The following is a 20306-nucleotide window of genomic DNA, read 5'->3' on the forward strand; positions in this document are numbered from 1 at the left end:
GTTTTTAAATACTTTTCTAACTATATTTCAATAAAATTTGTCTCCTCTGGCAATCCTGCTTTAAACATTTAAGAAAACTATTCTTAAAAAAGGGTCTAAAGGCTTCAGACTGCCAAGGGCATTTATAATACAAAACAGATTAAGAATCCCTAGTCATAAAGAGATTCAGAATAGAGTCTATCCCCGGGGTTAATCACTTTTTCTGATATCACTGGTAAACTAAATACAAAATTAAAATATAATGTAATCAATCCTACCTTCACATCAGTACCATCTGTGGGCATAAACTCTTCATATATATATGAGCCTGTTTTTCGTACATTGCTTTCTGGGGAATAAACACTACTTCTACTGCCGATCTGAAAAAGAAAGATATCCGCAAATATAAAAACTAAATTATTCATCTCACTTTTATAATATAACCTTCTTACCATGTATTTCCATCTTAGATATTACCAAAAAATAAAAACAAATGTTTGACATTTATCATATAGTTGAGACTGTATTATTTTCTGCTGTAATTATAACTTACATGTAAGTCAAATCGTATAAAAAATACCAAGAACAGTAAGAATAATGTTCCTAAGAGTGGTTCCAATCAACCATGTTGTTGCATGTAACCCTCATTTGTTCACTTTTACCACTACAGAATTTTCCACTGTATAAATACACCATAATTCATTCATTCTATCAACAAGTACTTAGGTTGTTTTCTAAGCTTTAGCCAGGAGAAGTGTGTTGCTTTGAACATTCTTGTAAGTGTTCCATGTGCAAGAGTATTTCTAAGGTATATGCTACAAGTAGAATTAGCAGGTGACAGAATTACTAAGTGCTCATATTCAACTGACAAAAATAATGCCAAAATATTTTATGAACCGTTTTAACAATTCAGCGTCTTCTAGCAATGTGTGTAAGCTCCCACCACTCTATACCCTTGTCTATAATTGGTATTGTTAGACATAACACTTGCCACTAATGGATATAAAGTAGTATCTCACCGTGTTCTTACTTTGCATTTCCATAGTTCCTTGTAAATGTACGTGCACTTTTAATCTTACTGTATGGTCAAATTATGATGCTAAGAGGTAAGAGGCTCTATTAATTTACATCTCTGCCAACATTTGGGTTTGTGCTTGTTTTCCAACTATCTCAATGTTTTTGATCCTTGCCAATCCAAAAGGTACTTCAATGTCATTATCTTTTAGACTTCATTTGCATTTATTTGAGCATATTTCATGTATGTAAAAGTTATTGATACTATTTTTGTCTATGAATTTTCTATCTTGGGGGCCATTTTTTTAAAGACTACTGACCTTTACCCAAATTTCTCATAAGCCAGATACATAAGTGGAAGGTAGAGATAAAAATGATTTTCTTGGTATTTTGTAAGTAGAAATTTCGCATAAACAACAGTAAATAACTAAAATGATGCCTTGCTTTTCTAACAAAGAAGTGTATCAGTTTTAATTTATCCCTGAATGATGCAGTCTTATTTAATCTTAGAGTTCTACTAAATACTTGATTACTTTTAGTAAAATTTGTACAAAGTATTAAGAACAGCATTCCCTAGGATAACAAAGGTTTACCTTTCGAAAAAGTCTTTGACTTCCACCACCAGCAGACGTGGGATAGTAAATGTAAACATTGTGATCCTCTGCACTGACTGGCTTTTCTACAAATGGCTTTTGAAAAACTTCACCATTTACTTCTACATGATCTTCCCCTTCAATCAGATTGCATTCTAAAAATCAAACAGTGGGAAAAATTACATATTGCATATTGTCTAGATATAACATTATTTTAAAAGCTTTTACTAGAATAGATTATATAAAGAAAACCTTGGATAATGTATGATTTGATTTTAATTAAACATTTATGCAGGGGCAGCTGGGTGGCTCATTAGTAAAGCATCTAACTCTTGGTTTGGCTCAGGTCGTGATCTTATAGATTGTGTGAAATAGAGCCTTAGTGTTGGGCTCCACACTGAGGAAGGAGTCTGCCTGAATGAAGATTTGCTCCCTTTGTCCCTCCCCCTATCTCTCCAAAATAAATAAATAATTCTAAAAAAATATTTATGCAAACAACATACCCCACTATTTATGATTCATGACATTAAAAACTATAGTTATTCTTCAAAATCTTACAAACCTGTCATTTCACTTTATCCCACAGAATCAAAGTTACATATGAAATGATACCAACAAAAAAAATTGAAAAATTTTTCTAGATTGCTACCATATTCTGAAAGTTGTATGGAATCAGTTGTATCATAGATACCACAAAACATGAAATTGTTATTAATGTAACCTATATAAAGTAATCCAATTAGGAAGTTAATTTTTTACCTCTAGAAAAATGAGAGAAGTTCCCTGTTACTAATGATAAATGCTATATCTAGTTTTCAACAAAAGTTGCTTTAAGGTAAAAAAAAATCATCAAAATTCTCCAAAATAGTCTTACCAGAATATTAAATAGTAAAGCAGATAAACATTTATCTTGGCTTGTCAGACTGTTATATATAACTTACATGCTATGTTTTAGATAACTAGAAAAATGAAGCAAAGGGTACTTTAAGGTATTAAGTAATACTTCTAAGTTTCTAGTCATCAGAAATTTAATTACGGTATCCTAGCATAAAGTTTCTAATCCTGACTTCAATAGTCATAGATAAATCACTTACTTATCCCCAATCAATACAAGATGATGAAATATGTAATTTAAAAACTCTTCGATTCCCAGATGTCAAATGTAGACCACAGAAAAGTAGGATAGATAACTCTTAAATTATTAGTGGGCCTTTCAGTTTATTTATTTTTTATTTTTTTTATTTTTTATTTTTGGCCTTTCAGTTTATAGTGCCAAACTTGAACTGAATGTAATGCATACTTGGCTTTATTTTTATTTTTTTTAAGTAAACAGAACTATGAGTTCTCTGATTTCCTTCTATTTAATTATAGAAAAGAAGTGCCTCGAAAGTATGTTGGTGACAAAACGTAGCTTGCTCAAAATCTCATATTCTTACCTTTGGGATTATTTGGGTCACGGTTCAAAATTGCATAACGAGGAAGTAAAATACCTTCAGCTTGAAGAATACTATACACTTCTCTTCTGAAGAAAAAGAAAACATCTTTTATTGTTTTATTGCTCTACTTTAATGGTACATTACTATTGTATTATTTAAAAAGGCATAGATTTCAAGTCTTTTATTTTTTTAAATAAATAAATCATGTAAAATATTGAAAATGTCTAAGGGAATGTTCAGCCATATTAGAACAAAAATGGACACACAACACTTTATGTGGCATATTAAAATACTAATGTTTAAAACTGGGAATGTAAATGTATAAAAAAATAAATGGTTAAATACAGAGCTGCTACAGGGCAATGACAGACTATTACCTATTAAAAACTTTATACTCAAAGACTATTTAACAACATAGGAAAATGTTCATAGTATTGTAAGACAAAAGTGACCCTAATTTTGTAAAATGTGAATGTATGTACATATTTATTTCTATATGAAAAAAAATTATATAGGGACACCTGGGTAGCTCAGTAGTTTAGTGCCTGGCTTTGGCCCGGGATCCTAGGGTCCCGGGATCAAGTCCCACACCGGGCTCCCTGCATGGAGCCTGCTTCTCCCTCTGCCTGTGTCTTTGCCTCTCTCTCTCTCTCTCTCTCTCTGTGTGTCTCTCATAGATAAATAAAATCTTTAAAAAAAAGAAAAAAATATGATATAGTATCAGGGTTAAATGCCTTTAATGCTTTTATTTTTCAAATTTCTTAAAGTAAATATGCATTATGAATATATTTATAACATAAGCATTTATTAATATGTAAATCTAGGAACAATATTTTAAAGTGTTAGATATTGGGGATCCCTGGGTGGCTCAGTGGTTTAGTGCCTGCCTTCGGCTGGGGCATAATCCTGGAGTCCGAGGATCGAGTCCCACATCAGGTTCCCTGCATGGAGCCTGCTTCTCCCTCTGCCTGTGTCTCTGCTCCTCTCTCTCTGTGTATTTATCTCTCATGAATAAATAAATAAAATCTTTAAAAAAAATAAAAAATAAAATGTTGGCTACTAATAATGTTACTACCTGGAGGAATAGGAAAACCCCCAAAACTATAGGGCCTTATACTTTATAAAGCATTTTCACACATGTAATCTCATACTGCAATGCTAACACAAAAGAAAATGTTGGTGAAATTATAAAGGTAGCTATCAGAGTGAAACATCACTCAAACAAAATATATAAATTTATTTGTATTCCAGTTTCTCTCAGAAATTTGTGCTTTTGGCTTGTAATATGAGTGCTAAGATATGTAACGAAATATTTTTCAAAAAAGTTGCATTTTACCATTAAAGAAAATCTAGTTATATTGAGTATAACCCTAATTTCATCATCAGTCACATGGCAGAGAAGTTGCTCATAATTTTCAATGGTTCAGTAGGCTATGGAAATTAAACAAACCTGGTTTAAGTCCTTGTTCCACTATTGACAGAACTACTTGTGACTTTGGGCAAATTAATTCATCTTCCTGATTCTCAAGTTTCTTCATCTATAAGACTGGGTATAAATACCTATTTCTAAGTATTTTAGAGGATACCACAAATTAACGTATATGAAAACACCTGATGCCAGCTTATAGTAGACACTAAATAAACGTTAATTTTCCTTCCCTTAATTCAGCCATCTTCATCACTCACCTATCTTGTATGAGATACTGCATATTCAAGTCATTGATTACAAATGGATTCCTGAGTTTTGCATAGGCAACTGCTTTGTCCAGTGGAAATCCTAAGAACACATATTATTAACATACTCTGTACAATCTCAAGGTAAGTTGATATCTATAGCTTTACCAATTTGAATTTATGTCACTTCCCATAAAAGGTTAATTTCATTATGCTTATAACTGCTTTCCATATAAATTGTGGAAAAATAAATATATAAAACTTAACTTGTACTATTAGTAAGTCTTATTTTTTCCTAGTTAATTTCATTGATAAGGCACAAGTCAGTGGTTATATAACCGAATTCAGACCCACTGACATCTTAGCCAATGACTAATTATTCAAAGTCACCTAATAAAAGGTTAAGATTACCTCATACACAAAGAGAAATCTGTATATAAGTATATTACAATCACTTGGTGATTTTTTAAAAAATATGTGTAACTTCTTTCATTTTAGTTTGATATTTATACATATAAATTGCTGATAATTCAAAGAACTGCATCTTTAAAAACAGCAAAAACAAAAGTTAATTTACATACAACAGATATGCCATAAATATAAAATATATGAGCAGAATCATACTTGCTGTTCCTAGGTATCAGAAATTAACTCCCTAAAATTTCTAGACTTTGGTAAAATTACTACTTACATGGACAACAAATCAAATGGCAGATATGGTAAGAGGTCTAAAAAGATTCCAAAGCATTTTAATGATTATACTGTACTCTCTGTATTGACAATTTTATCCATCAATACATACTATTAAGAGACGGTTTGGCAGTATACCAGAGAGTCTAACAAAGCAGGAAAATCCTGGCTCCATCTTTCATTAGCTATGCGACTCTGGGTGAATTTATTCAACATCTCTAAGCCCCTGATTCTCAGCTGTAAATGAGTATTATACTTGTCTTACCTAGTAGAGTTTTTGAGGAACTTGATAAAGGAATGTATATAAAACACTTAGCATAGGACCTGATAGTAAGCTCCCAATAAATATCATTATTCCTTAAATGACAATATCTTAATGAATAGCTTATCTAAGGAAAAGAGTAAAAATCAGTAAGCATGCGTAACTTTAGAATTTAACCTTGCCTACTACAGTATACCTGTGAAGACACTGTTATCTTGTATCATTATCAGAACAGTTGGAGGGGAAGTAAGTACTAAGGCATTAGTTAATAAAACTAAACAAAAAACTATGGTCAGTTAAAAAAGACTTATTCCCTAAATTCCTCTTGGTTTTTAAAATTTAATAAAAGCTCTCTATACCAAGAATCACTTCCACAAATTATAAACCCTTCTAGGTTTGTAAAGACTCTGAGGAGAATTAATCACTTGTCATCAAGATACCTCCAAGTCTATGATTTAAAGCATCCTAACAGAATTCAGCACAGAGGAACCTCTGTAACAGTTCCCTGCTTCCGTGTTGTTAAAGAGGAACATTTTCCTTACAAAGAGACAGTATATGGAATATGACCTTAGACAGCACCTAGTTTTTACAGGCAAAAAATCAGCTTTGGAAGGAAGAACCATGTGGTAGTAAGGCAAGATCACCTTACCCTCAGGGATAAGCCAATTTTAAGATTCCCTGAAATAAAAGACTTAAGTTTAATAAAACAGACCAGGGCCTTGGCTTCTCTACAGACTATATAGGAGCACATAAAGTCTCAGCCATGCTCCATCCCCTTGCTGAAGGAAAAGTTTCTTGAACACCTAGCTAAAGTGAAACTTTAACACAGCTAGAGATTACATTATTTTGGTAACAAAGTGATTTAATATGAATAAAAATAACTATGCACACATCTTTTAAATTACAGTTCTTAGAAATTCACTTAATTCACAGATTCTGAGGTTACAAATTTTCAGATATTCAGTAATGATTTTGATTAGTGGGTCTCATTATGAAGGCATACTATACCATTAAGTAATACTTAAGTGTAATTAATATTTGTTTGATTTACAAAAGAAACCAAGTAAAATTGAAATTTCAAATATTAAGTTCTTTGGAAATAAAATATGAATATTTGCATTTGAGGAAAGATAGATCATTTTATATAGGGCAAAAGTATAGGGCTTAAAATATCCAATAATTCATGAATTCAAAAATCAGGTCTTGGAAGAATGTAATGGAGGGGAAAAAATTTCTTGGTATAATTGATGAAAAAATGAAATATAAAGTTACATATACACTATAACAATAAATTTGTTTAAAAAATACAGACAAAAAATGACCAAAAGAAATTTATCAAAATGGCAACATTACTGATCTGTGAGAATGGAGTTTAATTTTATTTTATCTAATATTCTACAATTAATATGTATTAGGTCTATTATAAGAGGATAAAGGGAGTTCCCATTCTTTAATACCTTTAGAATGGAACGAAATAAGACAATCACATAAAGGCCAGTTTTCTACTGGTTCATTCAAAATAACATCTTCTTCAAATACTACTACGGTGATATATTTAAATAAGGAGATCCGTTCAAGAATTTCCTTCATTGGTTTGGATTTGGACTTCTTTGCCATGGAACATATTCCAACCACAATCTGCCTTTCCGGTGGCTGAAACAGAAAGAAAACAACAAAAAAATTAGGTTGACTTAATACAAACTCTAAAGTAGACCAATATGTTTTTCAGAAGCAGATGAGTGATGTGATCAATACAAATGACACCTTAACCAAAAAAAACCCTACATTTTTCAAAACTATATTTTTGTTATAATAAATAACAAATAATAGTTGGCTAAAAAGGTCTGGAAAACTTTCACTTTCAGGACATCATTACTATTTTCATTCTGATTTTAAACTTAAACAGGTACTCCTTCCTTAATTGTCTCTAGTACTTAATGACCTTCCCCACAACAGAAAGAGGAAAATGAAGGCCAAAACCTATCTAATCCAAGTGAAAAGACCAATGAGAGTGAGATAAAGAATTCTCTTGCTTAAAAAAAGATATTCTGACTATAAAGCTATGTTATACAGTGTTAAACTATTTTTGTAGCTTGGCTTTGAATTGGTTGATCACCAACGACAACCTGGAAGAAAATTTTGGAGAAAGCCAAACTGCTAACCAAGGTGTCAATGCTCTTTGAAATTCCAATCTTCATACTCAATATTCCTATTTAATGGTGTTGCTCATCTTTGGTACCCGTGCTACAGCTTAAAGGTTATGGTTTGTCCTAAAACTAAAAAAGCAGGATATAGAAATACCTTATGAGTAGCTCATAGATTTACAAAATTACTCAAGATTCATTCTGAGATCTTTGCATTCAAGTAATTAAGAGTTTTATCAAATAAATAGAGCTGTGCCCAGTTGTTTTTTTTAGTTCTCCCTCCTCCATATTTTTATATTTCATATATTATAATCTGAGCTCCAAAGTGTTTTCCTAGACTTTCTCTTGTTATAAATCTTAAAATTGGGTAACATCAGATTTAAACTGCTATTCTTCTTTACACCTAAAAGTAGATTTCTCCATTGCCTCTTCTGACTCATATGAAATTTAGAGATCAAATTAGTATTGAATTTGATTGTAAATCCTAATCTCCCTGGGATCTATTTTTCCCACCTTGATCATCCACTTTTATGTTCCCTTATTTAATTCTTTCCTGATCAAAAGCCTCTACATAGTTCATGATGTTCCTAAAGAATACTTCCTCAGCTAACAAAAGATATTTGCAAATGGTATATTCATTAAGGGGTCAATTTTTAAAATATAAAAAGAATTCATACAACTCAACACCAAAAAAAATCAAATAATCCAATTAAAAAACAGGCAGAGGACCTTAACAGACATTTCTCCAAAGAAGACATACAGATGGGCAAAAGATTCTTGAAAAGATGCACAAAATCACTAATCATCAGGAAAATGCAAATCAAAACCACAATGAGGTATCACCTCATACTAATAAGAATGGCTAGTATCAAAAAGACAAGAAATAGCCAAGTGTCGGCTAGTATGTGGAGAAAAGGTACCCTTGTGCACTGTTGCTGGGAATGTAAAATGGTGTGACCCCTGTAGAAAATAATATGGAGGTTCCTCAAAAAAATAAAAATAGAAATACCACACACATGACCCATTAATTCTACTTCTGGGTATTTACTAAGAAAACAAAAACACTAATTTAAAAAGATATGTTCATTGTATCATGATTTACAAGTGCCAAGATACGGAAGCGACTTTAAGCGTCCGTCAATAAATGAATGGATAAATATGTAGTATATATATATTACTCAGCCATAAAAAAGAATATAACCTTGTTATTCACAACAACATGGATAGACCTACAGCATGTTAAGTGAAATAAGTCAGTCAGAAAGACACCCTATGATTTCACTTATATATGGAATCTAAAAACCAAAACGAATTAAAAAAAAAAAAAAGACTCTAATACAGAGAACAAAGTGGAGACTGCCAGAGGGAAGAGGGGTGGTGGGATGGGTAAAAATGGTGAAGGGGATTAAGAGGTACAGACTTCCAGTTACCATATAGGTAAGTCGCAGGTATGAAAAGTACAGCACAGGGAATATAGTCAATAACGGTAACTTTTTAAGGTGACAATGGTAACTACACTTATCATGGTCCACATTTTTATATAATTGCAGAATCACCACATTGTATAGGTCAAACTATTATGTCAATTATACTTCAGTTAAAAAAGCATTCAACCTAACATACCCTATTGCTTTACAATTTAAAAAAAGCTACTAAGTTCCATTTTATTTATTATAGATCTATTTAATTAATATCTACTATTAGCTAAGATGAACTAGAAACTGCCAAGTTTAAAATGCACAAATAAACCTGCATTATTAAGACAAAATTATAGAATTTTCCTATTAGGTAAAACCTTGGAAGTGAAATAACTTTTTAAAGAGATTTATTTTGTTAGATTTAGTGTCTAAAATGAAATTCATACGTCTTTTTATTTTATTTTTCTTAAATTCATACTTTTAATCTTAAAAACAGGAGAATTAACTGGAACAAATTATTAATCTATAGGCCAAATAAACCAAATCGAGTTCCTCAAAAGTGACAACTATGCATCACAAATGTGAACTCAATTTAATTAGTACCAAGGTTCCAAGAATTACACTAAGTGCCTAAAGTTAGATACATAGAAACTACCTAACCTCAAAGTGCTATGAATCGAAAAGATCACAGCAATAATGTAGTATGTTATGGTACATGGAATACAAGTATGTATGTCAAATATAAAAACAGTACTGAGGGGGCACCTGGATGGCTCAGGTCATGATCCTGGGATGGAGCCTCATGTCAGACTCCCTGCTCAGTGGGGAGTCTGCTTCTCCCTCTCCCACTGCTCGTGCACTCTCTTTCTCTAATAAATAAATAAAATCTTAAAAAAAGAAAAAAAAATAGTACTGTGGAAGAAGTATGCAAGTCTACAAGGAGAGGGAGAAGAATAGGGAATATGAGCAAGGTTCTGAAGAATGAAAAACAGTTTACAAAGTAACCCCCAGAAAAGGGCATTTCATAGAGATAAAAGAGTACAACAGCAAAGAGGCATGGTACAACATGGAATAACATGTGAAAAACAAAAATTTGATATTGCCGAAACATAAAAGGTAAGGGCGGAGAGACACGTACAGTTCTAGATATAAGGGACAGACAAAAGTCCTTATGTGTAAGAAATGGACTTGACGTGTCAGTGATGTTTACGGTATGTTCAGATGATAGGGGCAGTAGAGGCTGAGTCAATAGTACTTTCTAGCTTAAGTCAGAGAAAAGCTGCTTTTCTGTTTCATTTACTGGACTTCTAGATAACACTTCAGGTGATAGTTTTCTGAAAATCATTTTTTTTTTTCTGGGGTGAGGTGTGGGTGGGATAGGTTTTCAGATATGTGTAAGCGCACTGTGAAGTGTTAAATAACTATGAAAAGGATTTAAAGGATCATCCATTAGGTATTTTTGGGTTTTTTTTTTTACTACCTTTACCAAGTATAACAGGTTTTGGTTTGAAAACAAAATTCTCAGGATGCTTGGGCAATTCAGTCAGTTAAGTGTCCGACTCTTGATTTCGGCTCAGGGTCCTGAGGTCAAGCCCTGCATCAGGGTCTGCACTCAGCATGGATTCTGCATGGGATTCTCTCTCCCTCTCCTTCTGCCCCCCCTACTGCTCTCTCTCTCTCTCTTTCTCTCTTTCAAAGAAGTAAATAAATCTTTCTTAAAAAAATCATCTTTTCAACTGGAAATATAAGAAAAAACAAACATAAGTTTGTATGTTAAATCAGTTTTCACAGTAATCTCTACGTCTAAAGGGAAAATAAGAAAAATATTGAGCTAATATAACTAGAGTTAAATGAACATAATAAATGTGTGTTATTCCTAAAGATGCACCTATGGCTATATATCTTGGTAGATCAGATCAAAAAGATAAGATTTGTGCACTTATATACTCCTCTGGATCCTTGAGGTAGCCTCTCCTTCTAGTCACACAGTTACAGGCTTCTGAAGAGTTAATAATAAATAAGGCTATATTGGGTCAACCACCACTTGTACTGACAATGTGACAAACTTAACAAAGTTGGCGAAGTCCTTCTTCAGTACCTTTAAAGTTATTTCTTTCAACTTACTTCTTTATGTTGATGTACTCTTTAGGTACTTCTACATACAAGAAACCCTTTTGGTACGGCCCTGATTATTCTCTCCTTGCCATGTTTTTAACTGAATCCTCTGTTATGCTGGGCCTATCAGTGAACATTTGTGAAAGACACTGAAGTTAACATAATCAAACAAATGAGAGGTCTGACACCTAACTGGTTTCTTGATGCACACCGTAGGCTCAACAACGTTACTAAAAATATGCTTTTCAGCACAGACGATTTCCAACAAATTTCCATGTGCAAAAATGTCTTCCCAATTTAGAGAGTTTATTAGTTCACCTTACAGTGATTAGTAAGAAGCCTATACGGTATTGGTCTTCTCTCACCACACAAACAACTTACAGACTCATCCTCTTCCTCCTCATCTTCATCAGCATGGTGGAAGAAATGCCGATAATTTCCCGAGTTTATTTCTGTATCTTCGGGCCCAACAAAGAATCTAGGGGCTTCACTCATTTTTATTTCATTTGATACAGACATAAAGCACTACACTAAAACTGCTTCTAAATAAACCATTCTCTCTAAACTAGCTGACACATAGGCTGCAGCTTGTTTCTGCTTATACAATCACTTGAAATTGTGATGACAGCTAGTTGGCAAATGTTCTTCTGGTCTCAGATACCACTGCTTCGTTCTTGACGTTTAAAAGACAAAGAACGAGGTTACTGCTTCACTGAGTTGATGCCGCAGTCTTTCTACCTAAAATGCAATGAAAAATTAATTTTGGAGACTGTACTTCAAAAACATTCAAGTAAAAGTAAAATAACACTCGTAAAATCAGGACCAGTAACTTGATGCATACCTTCAAATGAAATAACATTTCTTTCATAAAATTAAAAAATTAGGCTCTGATCTTCAAGAATCTACATTTTAGCAATTTGACAAACTGATTCAAAATAACAAAAGGATAGTAACAAGATAACGAAGTAACAATAACAAAAAATACTAAATTCTTTAAGTCCAGAAATATCTAACAAATGAGAAAATCATTCAAATTATAACAAAAGTCCATTGAAAGCTAAACACCTTTGTAGGAATACCTGAATAGAATGGAAAAAAAAAACCCCAGTAATATGGGTTTAAAACCCACTGACAGCTTTAATCAATTTTTAAAAGAATTTAACTTGAAAGTTCAGTTTGCAAACAGGTTTTATTTTGGTTTTTTTGTTGTTGTTGTTGTTGTTGTTGTTGTTGTTTTTTAATGGAATAAAACCTTTCTGGATTCTAGTCTCAAAAAAAAATCAACTAAACAAGATTAAATATAAGATTTCATTATAACAGCTCTTAAACTTTTACAAGTCAAAAATTCTTTGGCTAACCTAATAAAACCTACAGATCCTCTCCTCAGAAAAAAAAATGTACATGTATAATAAATTCTGCACACAATTTTTATGTGATTGACATCCAAGCTTTTCCATATAAACTGATGCCTATCAACATCAGTATTAGGGCAGCCCCAGTTGGCTCAGTGGTTTAGCACCGCCTTCAGCCCAGGGCCTGATCCTGGAGTCCTGGAATCAAGTCCCACCTCAGGCTCCCTGCATGGAGCCTGCTTCTCTCTCTGCCTCTCTCTCCGTGTGTCTCTAATGAGTAAATAAATAAAATCTTAAAAAAAAAAAAAAAAGAACTCACATAATAGTGATATCTCAAAATATTCTTTACCAAAGCTATGTATATTATCATTCCTTGGTCACATTAAAAATAATTACCTACCAAGATGAAACTACATAACAATCAACTTGATTACTGGTAAGATAATTATTTGATCAAATATTCTTAAGAGTTGGATTATAGGTTAGCTAAAACTGCAGTGCATAACACCAAAACTCTTATTCCTAAAGATCTAATTCTAGTTTAACTGGTGGCTCCGTTAAATATTAAAACCCTCATGTACATAGCCAGACTTGACTTTATGGAACTTCCAAATTAAAATTTCACAGTGTTATGAAATATTAAACAGTTGATTTAAAAATTAAAGTAGGAAATACTGGTTCAAAAGACAAACACTACTCAATTCTGATTTTTAAATTGGAAAGTACCATGCTACTAAAGCATCTACACTCAAAGTGGTTCTCAAACTTCATACATCAGAATCACCAGGAGGGCTTGTTAAAATACTAAACTAGAAAGTCTTAAAGGAGGACTCACTACTCGAAAAATTCCAACATGCTGCTGCCACTGTTCTGGAAATCAATCACATTGAGAACCACTGCTCTAGGCCTTGACAAAAGTGAGTTAGAAAGCTTTTCCTGATAGTTGCTCAGTTCTGCGTCCTTCATGCCACCATCTGTAAAATGGGATAAACATCCTAAATTATTCTGAAAATGAAATGACAATGAAGACACAACAGCAACTAGCACAAGGTAAGCATTTAGTAAATGTTAGCTATTTATCTATCTTGTTGGCTTTTATAATTAGGACTGAGATTCCTGACCTAACTTAACTGACACAGAACAAATACAAACAACTCAACTTAGAAGGGTGCCTCCTTACCACCCATGTAATGATGCTATAGAAACTCTTTTTTGCCATTGCTGCTGCTGCTGGAGACCTCATCACATGGAGTCTTACCACTACTGGACAGTGCTTGACACTATCCTGAACACTACTGCCTGGAGTAAAAACACTCCTCTCCTTCACAAACCTACCATGGTCCAAGCTACTCAGTCCTTAAAATGACAGCATGGGTCATCCATCAGTCCTACGTGGTATTCAAAACCCTCCTCTCTTGATGAGCTGGAACAGACACATGACCAATTTTCCTGAAATCCTAAAAGCATTTTCCATTGGAAACACTGTTGTCAATGTTGACTCCAGTTCCAGGGCACTATTACTAATAGCTTCATAATACATTATTAAAAAGGCTTCTGCATGCTGGCAAAGGCAGCCAAGCATCAGTTATAAGTTCATACAAAAAAGTCCATGCCAAGTTTCACAAAACCCTGGAATTGATGTTTTCCTTCTTTCAACATTCATGCACTATTTTTTTTTGCTGAGCCCGCTTCTCCTTCTCCTTATAATTCACTATTGTCCTTGAGAGTTCCAATTTCTCCTTTCATAAATTCCGAAGTCCTCAATAAAAGCTTTTCCGACAACTGCCAACCCCTCCGTGCACATCAGCATCTTTCCCACGCTCCATGACCCACAGCATTTGGGATATATCTTTTCAGTGACCTGTTTCCATTAGAGTTAGTGTTTCCCCTCCTCAAATTTTTATTGTGAAAGATTTCAGATACTCAAGGAAGCTGAAAGAATGGCTCACCATACATATGCACTCACACATCCACCACTAGCCTCAACGATGGCTAACATTTTGCTGTATTTACTTCCTCCTTATACATACGTATACGTGTAATCTTGCTCTATCATTTGAAAGGTACAGACATGGATATACTTCGTTTCTATATACCCTAGCATGCATCTCCTAAAAATAAGGACATCCTCCAATATAACCAATTATAATTTCCACTTAGGAAATTTAATAGCTCCCTATTATTAGTTATATGTAGTTGTGTCGGGGGGGTTTTGGAGAACAAGGGCCTCCTCTGTATATTCCCAGCACTTGATCAGTTGGTGCACAGCACTTACGTGGGTGACCGACAAATGTCCCACCAATCGTCAAGTGTAATATCCTCCCAGCTACCACGAAAGGCACGAGTTTAAGACTTAAAAGAGCGATATTTGCTGTGCAACTTTGACATCTTCGCCACATGAGTTTCATCACCTGCTTTAAACCAAACCACACGGCTGTCAGTATTCTGGTTTCTGAACTGTTTGATTCTGCACCACGACAGGAAAGCTCCAGGAGGACAGACATCATTTCATCAGACCCATACACTGGAATACTGAATTTTTTTTTTTTTTAATCAATACGTCCAACCACAGAAAAATGTTAGCGAAGAAACTGAAAGCAACGAAGCATCAATGGCAAGACAACAATAGTACAGCAGTTAAGAACACAGATTCTGGAATCTGAAAAATGTGGTTTCTAATCCAGGCTCACATGTTTACTAGTTTAAAAAAAAAAAAAGCTTAGGACGAGTTATGTGGCCTCTCTAAGCCTCAGGACCTACTTCTTTGAAAATAATCATAATTTAATCTACCTTGTGGGACTGTTATAGGAAAGACATATAGGAGAAAATATGTAAAGCACTTGCCACACTTTAAGAACTCAGTTAACACCAGTTTGTTTGTTTGTTTATTATTTATTTATCTATTTATTTATCTATTTATTTATCTATTTATCTATTTATTTATTTATTTATGATAGTCCCACAGAGAGAGAGAGAGAGGCAGAGACACAGGCAGAGGGAGAAGCAGGCTCCATGCACCGGGAGCCCGACATGGGATTCAATCCCGGGTCTCCAGGATCGCGCCCCGGGCCAAAGGCAGGCGCCAAACCGCTGCGCCACCCCGGGATCCCAACGCCAGTTATTTTTAATATTCAATTGGCCTGGGGCGCCCGGGGCGGGGGGGGGGGGTATGTGGGGGGGGTATGTGAGGGGGGTATGTGGGGGGGGGCATGTGGGGGGGGGCTCAGCGGGTGAACACCTGCCTTGGGCTCAGGGCCTGACCCCGGGGATCCGGGATCGAGTCCTGCATCCTCCCTGCAGGGAGCCTGCGTCTCCCTCTGTCTGTGCCTGTCTCTCTGGGTCTCTCTTCAATAAATAAAACGTTTAAAAAAAAAGAGTTCAACCTGCCTGAAACAAAAAGTGTGCTTTACAGGGAGGAATTTTCAAGAGCAAAAGCAGACGCGGAGCGAGGATGCCAGCCACGCCTTCCTGCTTCCCCCGCCAGGCCTTCCAGCGCCCCAGGGCAACACAAGCATCACCCACAGGAGTGCGAAGGTCGCCACGTCCCAGGAGACAGGCTCCAGGGGCGCCCACCCGCGGTCCCCCTCCGTCCTTCTCCCGGGGCAGGCAGTCCCCGAACTTCTGTTGGGTCCTTCACACCCGAGGGGGAGGGGGACGAGGGGAGGAAGAGGAGGAGGGTAGGGGAGGAGGATGAAGGAAAGGGAGAAGGGAAGAGGGAGGAAGAGGGAAGTGGGGGGAGGAGGGAGAGGAGGATGAGGAGGGAGGAGGAGGAGGGAAGAGGGAGTAGGAGAGAGAAGAGAGAAGAGGGAGGAGTGGGGGGAGGAGGAGGAGGGAAGAGGGAGTAGGAGAGAGAAGAGAGAAGAGGGAGGAGTGGGGGGAGGAGGAGGAGGGAAGAGGGAGTAGGAGAGAGAAGAGAGAAGAGGGAGGAGTGGGGGGAGGAGGAGGAGGGAAGAGGGAGTAGGAGAGAGAAGAGAGAAGAGGGAGGAGTGGGGGGAGGAGGAAAGAGGGAGGAGGGAGAGGGAAGGGGGAGGAGGGGGAGGGAAAAAGAGGAGGGGGAGGAGGGGAGGAAGAGGAGGGAAGAGGGAGGAGGAGGAGGGGGAGGATGAGGAGGAGGGAGGAGAAGGGAAGAGGGGGGAGGAGGAGGGAAGAGAGAGGAGCGGGAGGAGGGAAAGGAGGGAGGAAGAGGACGGAAGAGGGAGGAGAGAGAAGAGAGAGAAGAGGGAGGAGGTGGAGGATGAGGAGGGAGGAGGGGGAGGGGGGAGGGAAGAGAGGAGGGGGAGGAGGAAGAGGGCGGAGGAGAAGGGAAGAGGGAGGAGGAGAGAGGAGAGAACAGAGAAGAGGGAGGAGTAGGGGGAGGAGGAAAGAGAGGAGGGGAGGAGAAGGAAGAGGGAGAGGGAAGAGGAGGGAAGAGGGAGGAGGGAGAGGAGGAGGGAGGAGAGAGAGAAGAGGGAGGAGTAGGGGGAGGGAGGGAGGAGGATGAGGGAGAAGGAGGATGAGGTGGAGGGAGGAGGAAGAGAAGGAGGGAGGAAGAGGAGGCGGAGGCAGGGGAGGAGGGGGAGGGGGAGGAGGAGGAGGAAGGGGAGGAGGGGGAGGAGAAGGGAGGAAGAGGGAGGAGGAGGGGGGAGGATGGAGGGGGAGCGGCCGCGGAGCCCCTGGGGCCGGGGGTCAGCGCCCCGCCCCGCCCCGACGCTCGGCGGTCCGGGCTCCGCGCAGCCCCGAGGCCACGGCGGCCCCGCGCTCCGGCAGCTGCTCCGGTGCGTCCCGGGGCTCCGAGCTCACCTGCTGCCGCTGCAGCCGCGAGCCCGTGCGGCCTTCGGCTCCCCTCGGATGGGCGAGAGGGACGGAAGCGTTCCTGAAGACTGCGGCCGTCCCGCTCCACGGAGCCGCCCCCCGCCCCGCCGCCTCCAGAAGCCGGGGAAGGGCCACGCCGAGCGGCCGCCGAGCCCGCGGGAGCGCCTCCCTCGCCGCCGTCACGCCTCTCCCCACGCCCGCCCGGGTCTCACACACAAACCCCACCGGGCGGAACCATTTCCGGCGAGGGCCCGACGGCGCCGCACGGCCCCTCCACCACGCCCCACCCTATAAAGGCGCCCCGCGCTTCAAGTCGCCAGCACTTCCGCTTCCGGCAGCACCAGATAAGTCGCGAGAGGACGCTTAAAGGCTGTCGTTTGCGTTTAGGACCACTTTCGGTGAGTGGTCGCTCCCCTGTGCTTTGTTGTAGCGGCTGACTTTTTTTTTTTTTTAATCTTTATTATTATCACGTTAAAGTGAGGCGTCACCTGACAGGAATTTCAAAATGATTTGCATCGACTAGTTTTGTGGACGGGTTTCGCTGAGCGTGGAGAGTGCGCAGGCGCTCTAGCGGCGGGCGGGCCGTGGGCGGGCGTGGCGGCGGCTCCCGCGGCCGCCGGGCGGGAAGGGGCGAGCCCCGCGGTCGGGCGCGGGCGGCGGCCCCGGCGTCTTCCCGGCGTCTCCCGGGCGGTGGTCGCGCCGAGCGTGGCTGCGTCAGCGCCCTCCGACGTCGACCGATGAGCCGTTAGAAGTCCCCGGGAAAGGAGCGGCGGACCCGGCCGCGGGCAGGCTGAGGAAAGTTGACCGCCGCCCTCGGCCGGCGCGGAGGCAGCCCCACCCGCCCCCACCCTCCTCAGCGTAGCTGCCCTTTGATCTGAAGTGTCACCCTTTTGCCCCAAATTAAAAGTCTTCCATGTGGGGGAGACGGGCGAACCCAAGGGAGTATCTGGCCCCGCCGTTTTTAAAGGAAACGGGGAAAAAAATGCTACCTCCACGTGGGGTTTCCTTCCATGAGCTTTTCTGAATCAAAGCAGAGAAGTATTTTTTTTTAATTTTTTTTAAAGATTTTATTTATTCATGAGAGAGAGAGGTGGAGAAGCAGGCTCCATGTACGGAGCCCGACGTGGGACTCGATCCCGGGTGTCCGGGGTCGTGCCCTGGGCTGCTGAGCCACCCGGGCTGCCCTGTCCTGAGATTTAGAAGTCAGTTTCTTTTTTAAAGATTTTATTTATTTATTCATGAGAGACACAGAGAGAGAGAGAGACAGGCAGAGGGAGAAGCAGGCTCCATGCAGGGAGCCCGATGTAGGACTCGGTCCCGGATCTCCGGGGTCAGGTCACGCCCTGGGCTGCTGAGCCACCCGGGCTGCCCCCCAAATCAGTTCTTTTTTTTAAGATTTTATTTATTCATGAAAGAGAGAGAAGGGCAGAGACACAGGCAGAGGGAGAAGCAGGCTCCCTGCAGGGAGCCCGATGTAGGGACTCCAGGGTCACGCCCTGGGCTGAAGGCGGCGCTAAACCGCTGAGCCACCAGGGCTGCCCTATCCTGAGATTTAGGAGTCAGAATTCCTTTCTTTTTTAAAGATTTATTTATTTATTCATGAGAGAGGAAGATTCCATGCAGGGCGCCAGGTGGGAGTCGATCCCAGGTCTCCGGGGTCACGCCCTGGGTCGAAGGCAGGCGCTGCTAAACCGTTGAGCCACCCGGGCTGCCGGAGAAGTTAATTTTTTTTTCTTTTTTTTTTTTTTTTTTTTTTTTTTTTTTTTAAATTTTTATTTATTTATGATAGAGAGAGAGAGAGAGAGAGAGAGGCAGAGACACAGGCAGAGGGAGAAGCAGGCTCCATGCACCGGGAGCCTGATGTGGGATTCGATCCCGGGTCTCCAGCATCGCGCCCTGGGCCAAAGGCAGGCGCCAAACCGCTGCGCCACCCAGGGATCCCCTAATTTTTTTTTCCAGGTGGAAATGCGTTTTATCACGTGTGGCCGGGGAGGCATCGTCATTGGTGGCATCTGCAGGTTGAGGAGGAGCGTCGGGGCCGTGGGTTGAGGCTTCGCAGGCCTCAGGGGCCTTGCGTACAGTTTGTGCTCTTTTTTTATTTTTGTTTTTTATTTTTCAGAGACGGGAGTAGGCTAATTCAGAAGCGAAAAGTCTGACGACGAGTTAAATCCGTTTGTCGAGCTGTTGCGGATTTTTGAGTATTCCACTTAAGAGGGGACACGGGCGGGTCACGACCTTCTGGAGACCCGGGTGGTGGGGCTTGCAGGGGTTTTGCCCGCACCTCCCGCGAAGCGATGCCTCCCCGCCTCCCCTCCTGGCGCACGCGAGACCCGAGGCGCGGAGCTGAGTGATCAGTGTCCCCGCAGGTACTGACTGCGGTGTGTGACGTGGGGTCACACCTCCCCCACATTCGACCCTGGCCGCCCCCTGGCTGGCTAAATGAGGACGTGCCATCCGCCACCTTCACCCCACCCCCTTTTTCTCATCCCTACATGTCATAACACACAAGTACCCGTTTTAACACAAACTCTTAAAAATAAGAGCATGTTGAAGGAAGGCTTGATCTTCGTTTTTTTGTGTGACTTGAGCGACTTACCTCCGCTGTCTAGGATACTTTGGTTCAGTGTTTGGATGTAGGAAGACATTGATGTTTGTTCTGATACTACCACAGCGTGAAGTCGTGTCTTATCGCATTAACTACTCAAAAGGTTTTTAGGGATCAAGTGGTGGGTGTGCTTTGAAAAGGAAAAAAAAAAAAAAAAACACCTGCTGGTCTTCACAGTATTCCTGCATATAAAGGCCGAGTATTAGCCGTCTACGTCTACTTTAACCTGTGTA

At 39.4% G+C, this 20306-nt stretch overlaps 2 protein-coding genes across 30 annotated transcripts in view; one reads left to right on the top strand and one right to left on the bottom strand.

Annotated features, from left to right (window-relative positions):
* Positions 1 to 17643, bottom strand: part of PPIP5K2 (diphosphoinositol pentakisphosphate kinase 2) — an 88799-nt gene extending 71156 nt beyond the window's left edge. For 9 of the 26 annotated variants that reach the window (XR_011997010.1, XM_072736657.1, XM_025992833.2 and 6 more), the window contains exons 1-7: positions 17457 to 17638; positions 11707 to 12063; positions 7106 to 7301; positions 4709 to 4799; positions 3023 to 3108; positions 1587 to 1741; positions 258 to 359 (exon numbers count right to left, since the gene is read on the bottom strand). Coding sequence is in view for 25 of the 26 variants with exons in the window: in XM_072736657.1 (XP_072592758.1) it covers positions 258 to 359; positions 1587 to 1741; positions 3023 to 3108; positions 4709 to 4799; positions 7106 to 7301; positions 11707 to 11844 (768 nt within the window). In the remaining variant the exon portion in view is untranslated. Of the gene's footprint in view, positions 1 to 257; positions 360 to 1586; positions 1742 to 3022; positions 3109 to 4708; positions 4800 to 7105; positions 7302 to 11706; positions 12064 to 17456 lie in introns of all 26 variants that reach the window. The other 17 variants (XM_025992831.2, XM_025992830.2, XM_025992827.2 and 14 more) reach the window with 3 other exon arrangements.
* Positions 17644 to 17653: 10 nt separating this feature from the next.
* The window catches only part of GIN1 (gypsy retrotransposon integrase 1), a 28458-nt gene continuing 25805 nt past the window's right edge, over positions 17654 to 20306 (top strand). For 2 of the 4 annotated variants that reach the window (XM_025992837.2, XM_025992839.2), the window contains exon 1: positions 17732 to 17866. The gene's annotated coding sequence lies outside the window, so the exon portion shown is untranslated. Of the gene's footprint in view, positions 17867 to 19587; positions 19835 to 20306 lie in introns of all 4 variants that reach the window. The other 2 variants (XM_072736665.1, XM_025992840.2) reach the window with 2 other exon arrangements.

The sequence above is a fragment of the Vulpes vulpes genome, chromosome 14, assembly GCF_048418805.1.
Source record: "Vulpes vulpes isolate BD-2025 chromosome 14, VulVul3, whole genome shotgun sequence".
Lineage (NCBI taxonomy): Eukaryota > Metazoa > Chordata > Mammalia > Carnivora > Canidae > Vulpes > Vulpes vulpes.